This window comes from Paramisgurnus dabryanus, chromosome 3 (genome assembly GCF_030506205.2).
Source record: "Paramisgurnus dabryanus chromosome 3, PD_genome_1.1, whole genome shotgun sequence".
Classification (NCBI taxonomy): Eukaryota; Metazoa; Chordata; class Actinopteri; order Cypriniformes; family Cobitidae; genus Paramisgurnus; species Paramisgurnus dabryanus.
The window spans coordinates 34,762,206-34,778,914 of NC_133339.1; the positions used below are offsets into that span (position 1 = coordinate 34,762,206).

Below are 16,709 nucleotides of genomic sequence, written 5' to 3' on the forward strand. Positions count from 1 at the left end.
TTCTGGTTGCTGTAACTTGGTGTGTTTAAAACCTGTTTGTTATGGCAGCGAAAGAGACAGAAGTGTCCAGTGTGATTCTAAGACATTGGTGGTGGTGGTGGTGATTAGGATATAGTGTCGATTTTCATGTAAAAAAACTGATATGCTATTTTAGTTTGCTTACCAAAAATAATTTTTCTATCAGTAATGTGATACTGTAGTATGACATCTGGCACGCTCATATCAGTTTATCATTTTAAAGAAAGTTGAAATACTATATAGTTCAAAATTAACTGTTGTCCAATTTAGACACCCAAATATAAAGAATCTGAGTATGGATCTCAATAATGGTGACCATAAAATGAAAAGCTTCATGCTGCAATGCATTCTGGGTATCAATAAATCTTATCCAGAACTCCCAGAATGCACTGCGGCATGAAAAAAAAATCATGAACATTTTGGCATTTTTCTTTGTCACCATTGTTGAAATTCATACTGTGAGACTTGATGTTCGTGTGTTTAAGTTAGATGTTTGCTGTTTCATTTAAACTCACCATTATTGTACTCAGTGGATGTTTTAGTAGGACTAGACTCTTAGTTGCTATTTTTTCCAACTGCTATAATTTAATATGGTTAAGCCATGTTGTGTTATAGCAAAGAAAAAACAATACTGCAATTCCATAGTGATTTTTTAGTACATAAATTCTAAATATTGTCAGCATCTAGAAAGCTTATGTGCAGGTGTAGTGATTACACACTTATCATGTGAGACTGTAGTATAATATCTAGCACTCTCATGACAGTTTGTCATTCTGAACGATTTTGAGGGACTTAAAAATTAACCGCAGCACAATGTAGACACACAAACATCAAGAATCTGAGTCCCTCAGAGTCCCTTTAGAGCAGACTATTTCTAGATAACAAGCTAAATAAATAACAAGTAAATGACTTTAACTCATTGAGCTAACGTTATGGTGTAAAATTAATGTATAAAATGTTAACTACAGATCGGCTATCTTTATCTGTATTTGTTCCAGATGTCAGTTTAGCCACTAGTAAAAAAACAGAGCCTGTAAGTTAACCTCCAGCCAGACGCGACAAGGTGCATGCATGCGATTAAAACGTCTATAGTGTGGAACAGTACATAATGGTTCATATGTAATTAGAAGGCCACAATACCCCTCCATAGGCTACATTTTTACTATCAACTTGCATGATAATAACTAGTTGGGCAGTTTCAGCATTGCAGAATAGACAGACAGATAGACAGGCTGTAACATCATAAATTATTTGGTTTTGCTGTATTATTAATACAATACTCTTATATTGCAGATCACCATCAGGAGGAGACCTCTGCTGTACATCATCAACTTAATTTTTCCAGTATTTTGTTTTCTTGTTCTGGATGTGGCCTCCTTCTTAATAAATGCATCTGAATCAGAGAAGCTGGGCTTTAAAGTGACTTTACTGCTGTCCATATCTGTGTTACTGCTGATTCTTAATGACAAGCTGCCATCTACTGCCAGTCAAATGCCACTGATTGGTAAGTCTACATGAGTTGTAACATAAAAAGCTTTGATTTGAATACTTGTACTAGTGATGCTACATCACTTTACACACTTCAAACAGGCCTGCATGGCATTTCTTCAAATATTAGAATCTGATGATGTTGAAAGTGACGTATTTGCCAATGTACTGTATGGTAACCAATACTTGGAATGTGCATTTAAACCATCCAGTGAATAGTGAACACATGCACTGCAAGTCATGAACACATGCACACCCGGGCAGCTATCACAAGTTTTCAAACAGCTCCACAAACTGCTCCGCTAAGCTCTGCTAAGTTTTCACCAGAAAAGCCTATGATGGAAGGTTACCAACCCATTCATCTAAGAAAGGAATGCTGGGATATGACCCTGACTCATGTGAAAATGGGAGAGGGTACTAGGGGGGCTTTTTAACCTTTAGTTCGGTTGAATCGTACCAGAATTCAATAGCTTGGTGCAGTACGTTTTGACAGGTGAGAATGCAGCAATCGAACTCGGGTGCTCACCAAAAGCAGACCAAACAAGCAGACCGATACTTCGTTAGAGAGGTGTTCTCGGCACGCTTTCAACAAACTCTGGAGCGGTTTGTTTGTGGTGGAACGCGATCTGAGATCAAAAAGACATAACTGCAAAAGTACTTTTTGGACTAAACCAGCTGCCGTAGTCAGCTGCGCTGTGCATTATTGGATGAGGAAGTGTTTGTTAACAGCTTCTATTAGCACAATGGCAGGTCGTGGAGTTGAGAGGAGATGCGACGCCTCAGAATTTGTTGTTTTCGCCATTTGCCACGCTTCACTCTGAAAATGAACAGATTTTCTAGAGTGCTATATACAAACTACACTCTAAAAATACTCTATAAAAAACAGATAATGTCCTTGCAGAAAATTACCAGTACTTTTTGCATTATGTTTACAGACATCTCCGTTTATTCAAAAACTGAAAGGGGACATATTATGAGATTTTTTTTAAGATGTAAACTAAGTCTTAATCTTGGTCTGAGCAAATGTGTGCCGTTTTGGGTGTGTCTTTTAAAATGCAAATGAGTGGCTGAAGTGCAAACACTGATCACAATGATGGTGGTTTCTTGTAATTGAAACTCAATTGTGCTGTCAAGTCCTTCTTTTCTTTCTCTTTCTCTTTGAACTAAATGGCAGTGTTGTGGTTGGATAGTGCAGATAAAGGGGGCGGTATTACCTTATTCTGACATCACAATAGGAGCCAAATTACAAGGCCCTTTTTTTCACATGCTTGGAAAGAATGGTTTACCAAAACTAAGTTACTGGGTTGATCTTTTTCACATTTTCTAGGTTGATAGAAGCACTGGGGACACAATTATAGCAATTAAACATGGAAAAAGTCAGATTTTCATAATATGTCCCCTTGAACATTCTGTAGATTTATAGAACACTGTCCATAGATTTACAGAACATTGTCTGAAGCTTTTAGGGACACTTCAATCCGCCTATGAAACGCAACAATGGTGAAAATCAATAACAAAGCTTCATGCCGCAATGCATGCTGGGTATCAGAATTGTAGAAAACTCTTTCTTAACATTTACTCCACCACCATTGTTGAGATTTGTATCCAAAGTGTTGATGTCTCTCTGAAGCAAAAACCCCAGCTGACACATTTGCAGCAATCTTATTCAGTACAGTTTGTTTTTAGATCAGTATAGTGTCACTCTTATACATTTCAGTTCTTTATCCTAATTTTATCATTTAAAGTCGCCATGAAACGGAAGTAGCGATTGCCTTATTTTCCCCGTGGTGACATATATCCGAATGAAACGGCTTTTGAGATGAAATAAGGCAGGGGTGGATTTGAATTTGTCCATCTAGATCTGATTAGATCGTTTGAAGTTGGGTCGTGTCGCTGCGATCTTCTCCCGAACCCCGGCCACCTGCCATACTTTTGACCGGAAGTGAAGAGCGATCGTTTTGAGGAGGGGAGGAGATTTGCATTTTTGATTAAAGATTATGAGCACACACAAATTTTTTAAAAGAAATGAAGCTCACAGATGAAGATTTACTTATCAAAAGTTTATTTTCTGTCAAAAAAGTAAATGAGATCCAGTGCTTTCACAGCAGTCTTTCATTAAGGAGTTTTAGAAACTTTAGACAAAAATATCTGCTGTATAATTGGGACGCACAAACATCAAGAATCAGAGTATGAATCTCAACCATGGTGACAATTAAATGAAAACTTCATGCTGCAATGCATGCTGGGTATTAATAAATTACAAATCTCATTCAGGACTCCCAGCATGCACTGCAGCATGGATAAATAAGGATTTTTTAAACAATTTTATTTGTCACCATGGTTGAGATTCATAGTCTGATTCTTGATGTTTGTGCATCCCAACTAGACAGCGGATATTTTTTGTCCAAAGTTTCTAAAACTCCTCAATGACAAACTGCTGTGAAAGAGCTGGACCTAATATACATTATTGACAGAAAATACACTTTTGATTAGTAAATTAATTAGGTGATGATCTTTACCATTATGTACCAACAACCACAGATTTACACTACTAACTTTGCATGTTCATAATAAATCTGGCACGTTAACACAATCAGGGAAAAGATTAGTAATCAAAAAGTCAAGTGTCAAGAGTCCAACTAAAACAAACACTTATCACAATAATGGTTACTTAAAATGAAACAAAACATCAACATCTAAACCTAATAAGTGAATTGTGTTTTCTACAGCAATATATTTACTGAACATTCAGAAATAATGTTTTATAAAATAATAAAATCCAATGTTTCTCTATCATTTACATAACAATTAAACAAAACAAACAGTTGTTGTTTTAAACATTGTGTGAACATTAAAACATGACATTGTCATAACGTTTAAAAATGGTAAAATGTAACATTACTCTTAACGTTCAGACAACAGAAACGTTCCAAAAACTTAAACAAAACTGGACACTTTTAACGTTGGCAGAATGTTTTTGGGAACATTGGGAACTTTCAGGGAACGTTCTTGGACTTTTTATTTCTAGCTGGGTTACCTGTTTTTTTAATAACACGTTGCATTATGGGCGCAATAACCCCTGCTGCAATCTTTCACTTTTGCCTCTCTATCACCATCTCTGTTTGAAAACTAAAATTACAACTTGCTTGCAGAGTTATTTTCTAAATGAAGCTTTGTTGTTGATTGTCACCATTGTTGCGTTTCATAGCCGGATTGAAGTATGTCTAAAGGCTACGGGCAATATTCTGTAAATGTACAGAATGCTCAGTTTTGAATAAACGGAAATGTCTGCAAACATAATGGAAAAAGTGTCGGTAATTTTCTGCAAGGACGTTATCTGTTTTGTAATGGATTAATTTTTTAAGAGTGTGGAGCTAATAACCCGTGATTTTACAACCTTCTACCTGTGAAAGTGCACTGGAACGGCAGTCAAACCCCTGACTTCCCACCCGTGAACTCGTACTGGATTAATGTACTCCCAGTTCAGAGTCGTGAGTCGTGGTTTTGAAGTCGAAATTCACGGGTTACAGGTTGTCTGGAACGCGGCATTATTAACCCACAAGAAGGCTAGTCAGGCGCTAGTGGCGCCGGTTGCCGCTTGCTCACCTGGTGGCAATTCCAGTGCGCTCTCCCGGTCAGCCTGACACAGGTTTACCCGGCTTGATTTTTTCCCCCAAACCAGTTCAGATAGGAGTTTTACTTAAACATGAGCTCAGGGGCAGAAAGAAATTTGATTGGTTCACAAAAATGACCAATGAAAGTCCTCAACCAGAGCCTTCAAGGCAGCTTCTGCAGTGAAGCAGTTTGAGCTCACCGTTGGTCAGGTGAGTAGCGCAGATGGTTAGATAGGAATGTTACTGGTTTTGAATTCAGCTCGAATTGTTTTGAGCATTTAGTTAAGTTAAGTGTTTCCACGTTTTCACGTGTCCGTGGCACGACATTCATTTTCGTGCCAGATTCACGTGTTGGTTACTCAATTTTTTTTCCTTTTTTCAAACCATTGTCGATTGGGATTGGGTTTAGATTTGCGGGGTTTTTTATTTTTAAACTGTTTTCGAGTGAGGATGAAGTTGGGTCTGGGTTAGAATGGCAGTGGTTTATATGTTTTTTTGTCAGAAATTTAAACTGTTTTTACTTGATGTTGGGGTTAGAGTTGGGTTTGGATTTCATTTTATGTAACAAAGTTGTTCTAACCCCAATCCCAAGCGACAATGGTAAGAAAATAGGAAAAACAATTGAGTAATCAACACGTGAAACTGGCACGAAAATTAAAGTCGTGCCACGGACACGTGGAAACACTTAACTTAAACGCTCGAAACATTTCAAGCTGAATTCAAAACCAGTCACATTCCTATCTAACCATCTGCGCTACTCACCTGACCAACGGTGAGCTCGAACTGCTTCACTGCAGAAGCTGCCTTGAAGGCTCCGGTTGAGAACTTTCATTGGTCATTTTTGTGAACCAATCAAATAACTTTCTGCCCCTGAGCTCATGTTTAAGTAAAACTCCTATCTGAACTGGTTTGGGAAAAAAAATCACGCGTTTACCCGCCGATCTAACGGCAATTGATGAACCACATACAACCCAATTCGAATAAATCAGCGCTACCCGCCTCAAAAACCTGTGCCTTTTGTTTTTTGAAAAAGAACTCTGTGACTCTTTGGACTATAATGAGATCATTTCTGTTTTCAACATTAACCCCTGGCGCTTGCGTCTTGTATTGCAGAATGAAAACAACAAAGGTAGGCCTGTTGATTAACTCATTTCCTAATTTTTGCTCGTGAAGTGATTTAACTAACTTAAAGGGGACATATTATGAAAATCGGACTTTTTCCATGTTTAAGTGCTATAATTGTGTCCCCAGTGCTTCTATCAACCTAGAAAATATTAAAAAGATCAACCCAATAACTTAGTTTTGGTAAACCATTTTCTGCAAGCATGTGAAAAATAGGTCATTGTAATTTGGCCCTTATTGTGATGTCAGAATAAGGTAATACCGCCCCCTTTATCTGCACTATCCAACCACAGCACAACCATTTAGTATGGAGAGAAAGAGAGAGATAAAATATTTCACAGCACAATTGAGTTTCAATTGCAACAAACCACCATCATTGTGATCAGTGGTTGCACTTCATCCGCTCATTTGCATTTTAAATGACACACCCAAAACGGCACACTTTTGCTCAGACCTATTTTAGACTTAGTTTTCATCTTTAAAAAAATCTCATAATATGTCCCCTTTAAGTGGTGTGTTGTCTATAGATGTATGCCTTATAGGTTAATTTACATTGTTTAATTCAAATGAGTTGCTATTTTTTCAAACCGTGCTCTGCTGAGAGTTTTCATTATTTCTATTTCCTGTTACTTTTAGCCTACTTTATTTCAGGTGAACTGTTTTTGCACTGATGACTAGCCTGAATAAGACAGTTTAATGTCTATGCTGGCCTGGTTTGTCCAGCCTTTATTGAGCTCTGTGTTGGTTGAACACAGTTTAGACTGTGTTTTGTTTTTGCCTTCGCCGAAAATTGCAAAGTAAAGATATCATGGTTTTTGCAATTTGTCTATTCTTTTATTTCTACTCTACGGTTTAATTATTATTTAAGTCATTTTATTTTAGGATAAACTATAGGCCCACTCACTTTTGCCCCGGCCCGCCCAAAATTCTATTTCTGCTTACGCCCCTGGTATTACTATAAACTTTTGTGTTCTCACAAATAGATAAAAATCTGAATGGTATTAACTAATAAAATGGTAATACATTTCCTTCGAGTATAAGATGTTTAGTCAATCAATATGATTAATGACAGGCATTATATTTAATTAGACATGACTTTCCATCTTATGTGAAAATGGCCCCTAACAAAAGAATTACGTGATAGCAGGTTTTTATATTACATAAAGAATTTGCAATAATACCATGAACAGCAGTGCAAAAACATCATTAGGTGCATCTCAGCACCATACACTTACAAAAGTGAACTAGTGACATCTATAGCAATAAAAGCTATATTAACAGAAATTACTAAACCCTAAATTAATATGTATTTCTTCAATTGAGTTATTCACCGGAAGCGGCCGTGCACAAAGATCGCTGAAAGCGGAAGTTCTAGGTATCAGCGTGAAAATCCCCTTTGTGATTTATGTGCAGATTCTTGATATCTGGATGTGCGTTGAAAAAAATTCCCCAATTTCTTAAAAAAAAAGAGATTTATAAACACCTGATTTTTTTTCTTATTGTAACAACTATGACCCAATAAATACGGTGGCCTCGGGGTGCAAAAATAAATTACAATGGTAAATTACTTATTTACAAGATTAAAAACAAATTTACAACTTTTTAAACAAATTTATAATTTTTTTAACAAATTTACAAGTTTTTTTTTAACAAATTTACAAGTTTTTTTAACACATTTACAATGAGTGAATAAATGTACAAGTTTTCTAAACAAATTTACAATGATTGAACAAATTTACAAGTTTTTTTAAACAAATTTACATGTTTTTTAACATATTTACAATGAGTGAACAAATGTACATGTTTTTTAACAAATTTACAATGAGTGAACAAATTTACACGTTTTTTTTAAAAATTTACAAGTGTTCAAACAAATTTACAATGAGCGAACAAAATTACAAGTTTTAAAACAAATTTATGTTTATTACGGAAAGGGTAGGTACAATACGCTGACGTCACGCATCTGAGCCTCCGGTGGGAGGAAACCCGGAAGTATCGCCGTGAATCACATGAGAGTTGTGAATGCGATGTTGTGTATTAGGCTGTACATAATATTAACGGAAAGAGAGTGATAATATATAACCTTTCATCGCTTCCGAAGTGACTAAAAGGGATATTGGACCTTATTTTCAGGTAAGTGAAATAGTTTTAGTTAGCTAACGTTAGCTGTCCAAGTTGCACACGTTTTGGATGGCAGTTATCAAAATAATTCACTGACTTTCTCATTAGATTACAGACAACACGAGAGGGTGCTTCAAACTTTTTAATCAGGACTGCATTGTTTGTTCGCTCCCGGGGTTACATAGACTGAAACGAGGAAGTGTGACGAGTTTGTTTACATGGTGCTGTAAACTTCAACCCAGGAGGACACTTCAAAGGAATCAAGGGTGCGTTAACTTGTTCGATGATATAATCTGAATAATCTTTAAAAGATTAGGATTTTATGTAGTGACTAATGAGACGATTTGTTAAAATTACCTATATTTATACTATAAATTATATTTTCATTTAATCATTTAAACCTCTCTGAGTGTGACAGTATTGTAATGTTTTATCATATTACAAAAACTCTAATGTTGCCTAAGCAAACTGTCATTTATGTCAGATAGATAGATAGATAGATAGATAGATAGATAGATAGATAGATAGATAGATAGATAGATAGATAGATAGATAGATAGATAGATAGACTGCCAAGACTGAAATCATGATTATGTTAATTTCCAGTGTCTGTGATATTGAAACACTAAAGGAAGAAGAGGAGGACCACCATTCGTTTCCTGAGCAGAAAAAAAAATAAGCATGTAATTCATTGATGAAAATTAGAACAAATAAATCTCATGACTTCATTGATCTTTCTTTTTTTACATGTAATTTTCTCCTCTTTCTCAATACACAGATCTAGCAGTGGTTCTGGGGCATTGCAAGACTATGGTTACCTGGAAACATCTCCTATTATGGAAGATTATCGCAACATTTGTGTCTTGGATCATTTTTTCTTGTTTCTCTGCCACAGATTTAGCTGTAAGGTTTAAAGGTCCCGTTTATCCTGATCCCATTTTTTAAACTTTAGTTGGTGTGTAATGTTGCTGTTAGAGCATAAATAATATCTGTAAAATTATAAAGCTCAAAATTCTACACCAAGCGATATATTTTCTTTAATAGAATTTCCCTTTCAAAGCCTATAGCAAACGGCCAGTTTGGACTACAGCCCTCTACTTCTCGATTGAATGACATCCAAAGAAGAGTTTTTTACTAACCTCTGCCCACTGGAATATGTCAGTCGCCAGCTAAACTCATGTGGCTCTACTAAGCTGCTGTTGAATCACAGCACACTAAACAAACTACATAATCAGAACTCGATAGGTATTTCTGAAGGAGGGACTTTATAGAACAAGGAAGACATCAGCTCGTTTTTAGTAAAGTAAAAACAGCGCTAGAGAGTATGTGAAAAATATTGTCTTTTTTTACACACAAAACATAAACACATGCTATATTGCACACCATAAACACAATCATAGTTTGTGTTAAATACTCTCATTCTCACGGCACCCATTCACTGCAGAGGATCCCATTGTAAGCAATGTAATGCTTAATTTCTCCAAATCTGTTCCAGTGAAAAAACAAACCATCTATATCTTGGGTGAAAAATTACTTTAATCCCAAAAACAAACGTTTTTCATTTAAATGTTTTTACTTTGCTTTATTGTTACAATTTGTACAGTAGATAGAAAATATACATTGGAACAAATGTATATACAGTGGTGTGAAAAGGTGTTAGCCCCCATCCAGATTTCCCATGTTATTATTGCATATTTGTCACACTTTAATGTTTCAGATCATCAAACAAATTCAAATATTAGTCAAAAAATAAAACCCAAGTGAACACAACATGCATTTTTTAAATGAAGGTTTTTATTATTAAGGGAAAAAAATCAAAACTACATGGCCCTGTGTAAAAAAGTGTGTTAGTACCCACTGGCTTTTAATGTAAATATGTTTGGTTCTAAAAATGTACATGTATATTTTTTCATACTTGAGACAATATACATTGAAGTTCATTTATAAATAAAACTATATTTTGAACAATGAGTGAAATTAAGTTTCTTTAATGTAGAAATGAGTTGTTCTAAAACTGTACAGTTATTTACTTAACACGTATCTAATGTGTGCATTGCATGTCTGTTAGAAGTGTGTGTGCTATTCCTGGGTTTATAAGCATGTGTTAAGCAGCCAGTAGTTAAAAAACGAGTCCAACTTAATTTTTACTGACTTCCATTTCTCTAAATATACTATTTGGAGGGTTTAGCCTCCGCCCACATCTCCATCAAAGTAAATGCGTTCCAGGTGGATTCGGAAGTCAGTTCTGGTTTTGACAAAAAAAATCACACCATGTTATCCCTGTGATTCCTCTGATAGTGTCCTCCTGGGTTGGAGTTTACAGCACCATGTAAACAAACTCGTCACGCTTCCCCGTTTCAGTCTATGTAACCCCGGGAGCGAACGAACAATGCAGTCCAAAAAGTTTGAAGCACCCTCTCGTGTTGTCTGTAATCTAATAAGAAAGTCAGTGAATTATTTTGATAACTGCCATCCAAAACGTGTGCAACTTGGAAAGCTAGCGTTAGCTAACTAAAACTATTTCACTTACCTGAAAATAAGGTCCAATATCCCTTTTAGTCACTTCGGAAGCGATGAAAGGTTATATATTATCACTCTCTTTCCGTTAATATTATGTACAGCGTAATACACAACATCGCATTCACAACTCTCATGTGATTCACGGCGATACTTCCGGGTTTCCTCCCACCGGAGGCTCAGATGCGTGACGTCAGCGTATTGTACCTACCTTTTCCGTAATAAACGTAAATTTGTTTTAAAACTTGTAATTTTGTTCGCTCATTGTAAATTTGTTTGAACACTTGTAAATTTTTAAAAAAAACGTGTAAATTTGTTCACTCATTGTAAATTTGTTAAAAAACATGTACATTTGTTCACTCATTGTAAATATGTTAAAAAACATGTAAATTTGTTTAAAAAACTTGTAAATTTGTTCAATCATTGTAAATTTGTTTAGAAAACTTGTACATTTATTCACTCATTGTAAATGTGTTAAAAAAACTTGTAAATTTGTTAAAAAAACTTGTAAATTTGTTAAAAAAACTTGTAAATTTGTTTTTAATATTGTAAATAAGTAATTTACCATTGTAATTTATTTTTGCCTTTCCAGGCCACAGTAAATAAAGCCTTTTAATAAGAGACAAAATTAAGAAAATTTTCTTTTACATGCTATGATATTATTTTATTTCTAACTTTCTTTGCAAAAATACATATGTTTTAAAAAGACAGCGGACAAGAACAAAGAGTCAAACTGTCCAACTAAAGGAAACCCTGATCACAATTAGGGTGACCAAACATTTTCAATAAAACATCAACATCTTAAGTTGATTTTATCTAAGGCAGGGGCTGGAAGTTTTAGTTCTTGTGTTTCTCTTTTCTTCAGGGATTCTGCTCATTATCAGGTGTCTTCAATAATCAAAAAACCATCACTTAAACGTTCACTTAAGTATCCAATTGACTCTAACACTGCTTCAATGTTACTTTAACACACTGTAGGTGAAATCAATTAATTCAATCAACACAGCGTGATTGATCCGGTCTCGAGTCGGTCTCGGCTTGGACTCGACTACAACACTACACTGCTGTAAAGGCTTATTGCACTATTACAGTTAACGATTATTCGATTGATTGAACGTTAATTTAAAAGATCATCGAATATGGGAAATTGCATAAATTGTATAAACATCATTAATTTAGGCTACCATAAAACTAAAGCAGCTGCTCTTCGCCTCTTAAATTTTTGTTTAATTTTGCAAGCGTGTGAAAGTTGCACAAGGTTATTTCATTGATCATTCTGGAACTATCAGAGAAAACTTTTACATCTACATGTACAAAACTCTGTGCAGCATGTTTACCAGAGGTGGAAAGTAACTAATTACATTTACTCACGTTACTGTAATTGAGTAGTTTTTTTGTGTACTTTTACTTTTTTGAGTAGTTTTTAAAATCTGTACTTTTACTTTTACTTAAGTATGTTTTGTTTAAAGTATTGTACTTCGCTACATTTTAAATCATATTCGTTACTGAGTAAAAAAAATATTTAAAAAAGCAAGGTGAAAATACGCGCAACGGATGATTGATGGGCGGGGTAATGCGCAAAAAGAATCATCGAGACGGAATAGACGGGTGCGCGCTAATGCACACCCGCCTCAGTTCAAATCTTATGAAAGAAACCTCTGGCCATATTTAAGCGACCACTTTCCATTGACGCGAAGCGAGTGTTTCCTCATATGAAAGGTAGGATTCATGCCCTTAAGTACGAAATTGCCGACCTTTTACCGCTCATTTGCACGATGCGTTTTTAATACCATGCGCAGTATTTTCCGAGGTTTATAGCTTCGCGTCAAGTCAAACACAACTTCAGAACGTCCTCGAGAATGCGCAGGTCATTAGACATTGCAGCAGAGAGAGAGAGAGAGAGAGAGAGAGAGAGAGAGAGAGAGAGAGAGAGAGAGAGAGAGAGAGAGAGAGAGAGAGAGAGAGAGAGAGAGGTCTGACATCAGGTACCCAGGACAGGGAAGCTAGAAGACAATAAACTTGTCAAAAGTATATAGCTATGGCACTCATCTCATTATATGCTCATTTAAAGTATATATAGTTTAATAAAATAATGTATGTTACCAGCAATACTAAAAAATCATTTACAAACTTACTATAGTGATTGTATTTACCAGCTGCTGACCACCTTCAAAAGTGCATAACTCACATGTAAAAATCATTAAATAATTCAATAAATTTTTCTTAGTTTAAAAAAGCTTTTTATTTTATTATCTTTTTCTTATTGCACTTTAATTGTAAAGCTTTTTAAAAGCTTAATTAAAAAAGCTTTTTATTTTATTAACTTTTTGTTATTGCACTTTAATTGTAAAGATGTTCCTACAATTAAAAACAACTAGTTTGAGATCTATATTCCCTTGTCGTTTTTGAACTATACTAGAATCCTCCGGCTCTCCCCGCTGTAAAAAAAGTAACTTTTACTCTGAGTAAAGTTAAAATGACTTACTTTTTACTTTTACTTGAGTAGATTTTTAGACCAGTAACTTTACTTTTACTTAAGTAAAATATTATTAAAGTAACTTTACTTTTACTTGAGTACAATATTTTATTACTTTTTCCACCTCTGATGTTTACTAACAACACAAGCAGCGATACGATTTTGAAATAATATTAGTGAGAGTCAATATAAACCCGTTATTACTCCTGCTCACATTTTCTTTTTATTTTCTGTAATATCTGTGTAAAAAAGGGCTTATGATACTCTCCCTGAGACCAGGGGCCTCATTTATAAAGCGTGTGTACGCACAGATTTGATCATAAAGTTTGCTTACGCAAAAATCCATGCCAAAGTGCATATTTATAAAAACTGTCTTTGACGTGGAAAAGTGCTTAGCGCCACGTCAGGGTCTGAGCAGACGTACGCACTTTTGCTTGTCTGATTGCTGCAGGTTTTTGGAAATATAAGCCAATCTTGCTGCTCGAAATTTGGTTTAAACATTGAGAATTGCTCTTTTATATGTCTGTGACATTAATTAGGCATCGTTTAAAAGCGGAGATCTGAAACTGCTCGGCTGCGCACAAGTTAAAGTTCATTTGCGATTTGTAGATTTGAAAGGGGTACGTGCGTTTTTTGCGAGTACGTTCGGTTTATGAATCACACGTACGCATTTTTGATAAATGATCGTAAGATCAAATGTAGGATGGTTTTTATGCAGCATTTTATAAATGAGGCCCCAGAGGCTTAAGAGAAATGTAACTTTGACTCATTTATACATTTTTTGCTATAATGGTTTGCTGTTGTTGTCGTCACAGGGATTTACTGCATTGGGGTTTTCTCACTTATTGGCATAAGTATTCTGGAGACCATCTTTGTGAGTATTCTGATTGCTATAGGAGAAGAGACCAAACCAGTAACACCAACAGAAAGTGGAGTAGATGTAACTGTTCAACATGGTAAGAGTCAACCCAACAATTAAATATGAGAAACTTAAACTTGTCTTAAATCTGTCTTATTCTTACACTAAAACTAAAAAGCCATCATATAGACAAAAGTCATCTACAACATCAACCTGATTGTAGTATCCACTACATAACCAGAATAGACACACCACCTACATTGCCAGAATAGACAACAGAAGATGAACTTAATTGATTCCTAGTTAATAATGTTGCAGATTAGGTATTAAAACATTATACGCATTGTCAAGACGTTATTGACATTCTGTGCAGATGTTCATATCTTCTGGTCAGCATACTGTGTATTTTTGTATTCTTATGGGAAATCAAAACTTAATTTTATTTCTGTTGTACTTTTCACAACAGAGCAAAGCAGCTTCACATAAGTTAAAATATTTGAATAGAAAAAATATATTTTAACCATTTTTTTAAACAAATTCATTAATGTATACACATTTCTACATGACCCACAGCATTTTTCCAGATCCATGGTTTGTGCTTCTTTCCACAGATGGCGTAAAATACTTGCATCTAGACACAGTTACTGGTAGAACTGAACAGATGACGCCAGACAAGCTGAAGCAAATCCTCATGGAGTTTTGGGTTTTTACTCAACAACACCAAGAAAAAGTCTCATCGTGCTGGACCTTAGCAGCAAGAATTGTAAATGTGATATTTACTGTTCTTTACATAATCACCGTTATTGTGTTTCTGTCCTTTCTGGGCAAGGTTTGGTTTCAATTTTAATATAATGTTATACACAGCAAAAAATGGAGAGCTTCAGTGTAAAACGTTTGAGTTGAATTCAACACCTAAAGAGTAAATTGAACATATTTAGAGTAAATTGTTAAGAGCTTAAGTAAATTGATTGCAACCACTTACCTTAAAAAATTTAGTAAATTGAATGAAAACTTTTTTTCAGTGTATGTTGAGCTAAAACTTCATGCACTCTGGGGACACCAAAGATTTATTTTACACCTTAAAAAAATCTCATAATGTGACCCCTTTAACACTTTTGTTTTGAACGTGCATTTAACTCTGATAAGTGTGGACTATAAACTCTGAAATAGTGTTGAAATCAACTCTGTGAGAGTTCATTTAACACTGGACTTTTTGCTGTGTACAGGGGCCTTTAACTTTTCAGGACATGTTTGTCTAATTTCAGCCACAGAGTAAAATTTAAAAAATGAAACGCTATTCTATGTGTTTTTAAGTAGAAAGAAAGACTTGTTAGTGTTAAATGTTCATTTATCTTTGATATTTAGATGAGTTTCTGTTTCGTCTTTGAGTTTTGTGGTTACCATCATTCAGTACCATCATTATGAGGACCACAATGAAAATAAGCGTGAGGCTTTTTTGTGTATTTTATCCTCGACAGTTTATTTTAAGATGTTTATGAACAGGTCTTTTGGGCTTGATTGTATCTGGTTTAACTTTTATTATCAAATAAAACAAACAAACACAGCTTGTGTCTAGACTGTAGGTGTTGCAATGAAAGTCATGATGTGTGAATTCAAACAATGAGCAATAACTGTACTAATACCAGTAAAGGGACTAGTCTCTTCTGACTACGTTCATTATAGTGTAAGGAATAATTGTTGACGGGCCATTGAATTATAAGAAAATAATGCACACCCAAGGTGCAATGCGGCCAGACGCGAAGCGGAGTGCATTATTTTCAAATAATTCAAAGGACCGGAGTCAATTATTCCTCTTATATCACGGTTATCACAAACATTGCTCTGGTACCTACTTTTAAGAGATTTGACAAGTCAGAAATCAGAATACAGCATTCAATAGACCCATGGTATAAATGTATAATATTGTTACCAACATTGTAAAATGTGTGTGAAAAATATGTCTTACTAGAAATGCACTTATAACTATTATTATGGTAATATCAAGACAATTAAATAGTACTGTAATATTACTGTATTCTGACAATATCAGGAAAGTGAGAGAAATTGCTCTTCAGAGTGTCTTGTGTTTTCCGATCATCTGTATAATTGTGGTGTGGTTATTGTCATATGTTTATCAGTTGTATTTATCTTTGAATGTTTTAAATGTTTGTATTTAATCCCTTCTAACCATCTATATAATTAAAAACGTATTTGCAAAGTCATTTAATAAATCATTCTTTCTAAAAACCTCTGAAAGTCACCTCATGAATTTGTTTTACTGCAGCAATATTTCATATATTTAAAATTCACTTAAATTAAGTAATACTATGTGTCACGATCCTGTCTTGTGTTTCATGTCTCTATTGACTTGAACTTTTATTTTGAAGTCTCTGTTGTTCTTTTGTTGAAGATTTCATTGATATCTTCCAGTTGTCCTGCCCCCTTATTTGTTGCTATGGACATTAATTGTTTCCACGCCCACCTTTAATCAGCT

The 16,709-nt window shown here is 35.0% G+C and overlaps 1 protein-coding gene and 1 long non-coding RNA gene across 2 annotated transcripts in view; both read left to right on the plus strand.

Moving 5' to 3' along the window:
* Positions 1-16,379, plus strand: part of LOC135766762 (5-hydroxytryptamine receptor 3A-like) — a 57,205-nt gene extending 40,826 nt beyond the window's left edge. Inside the window, exons 7-9 of the mRNA XM_065276235.2 lie at positions 1,312-1,522; positions 14,172-14,312; positions 14,827-16,379. Coding sequence (XP_065132307.1) covers positions 1,312-1,522; positions 14,172-14,312; positions 14,827-15,062 — 588 coding nt within the window. The 3' untranslated portion in view covers positions 15,063-16,379. The remainder of the gene's footprint in view (positions 1-1,311; positions 1,523-14,171; positions 14,313-14,826) is intronic.
* On the plus strand, positions 8,182-9,047 carry LOC135766717 (uncharacterized). Its single transcript, XR_010541807.2, has 3 exons — positions 8,182-8,375; positions 8,472-8,629; positions 8,970-9,047. It is a non-coding gene; the product is annotated as an uncharacterized lncRNA (long non-coding RNA).
* Positions 16,380-16,709: the final 330 nt, after the last annotated feature.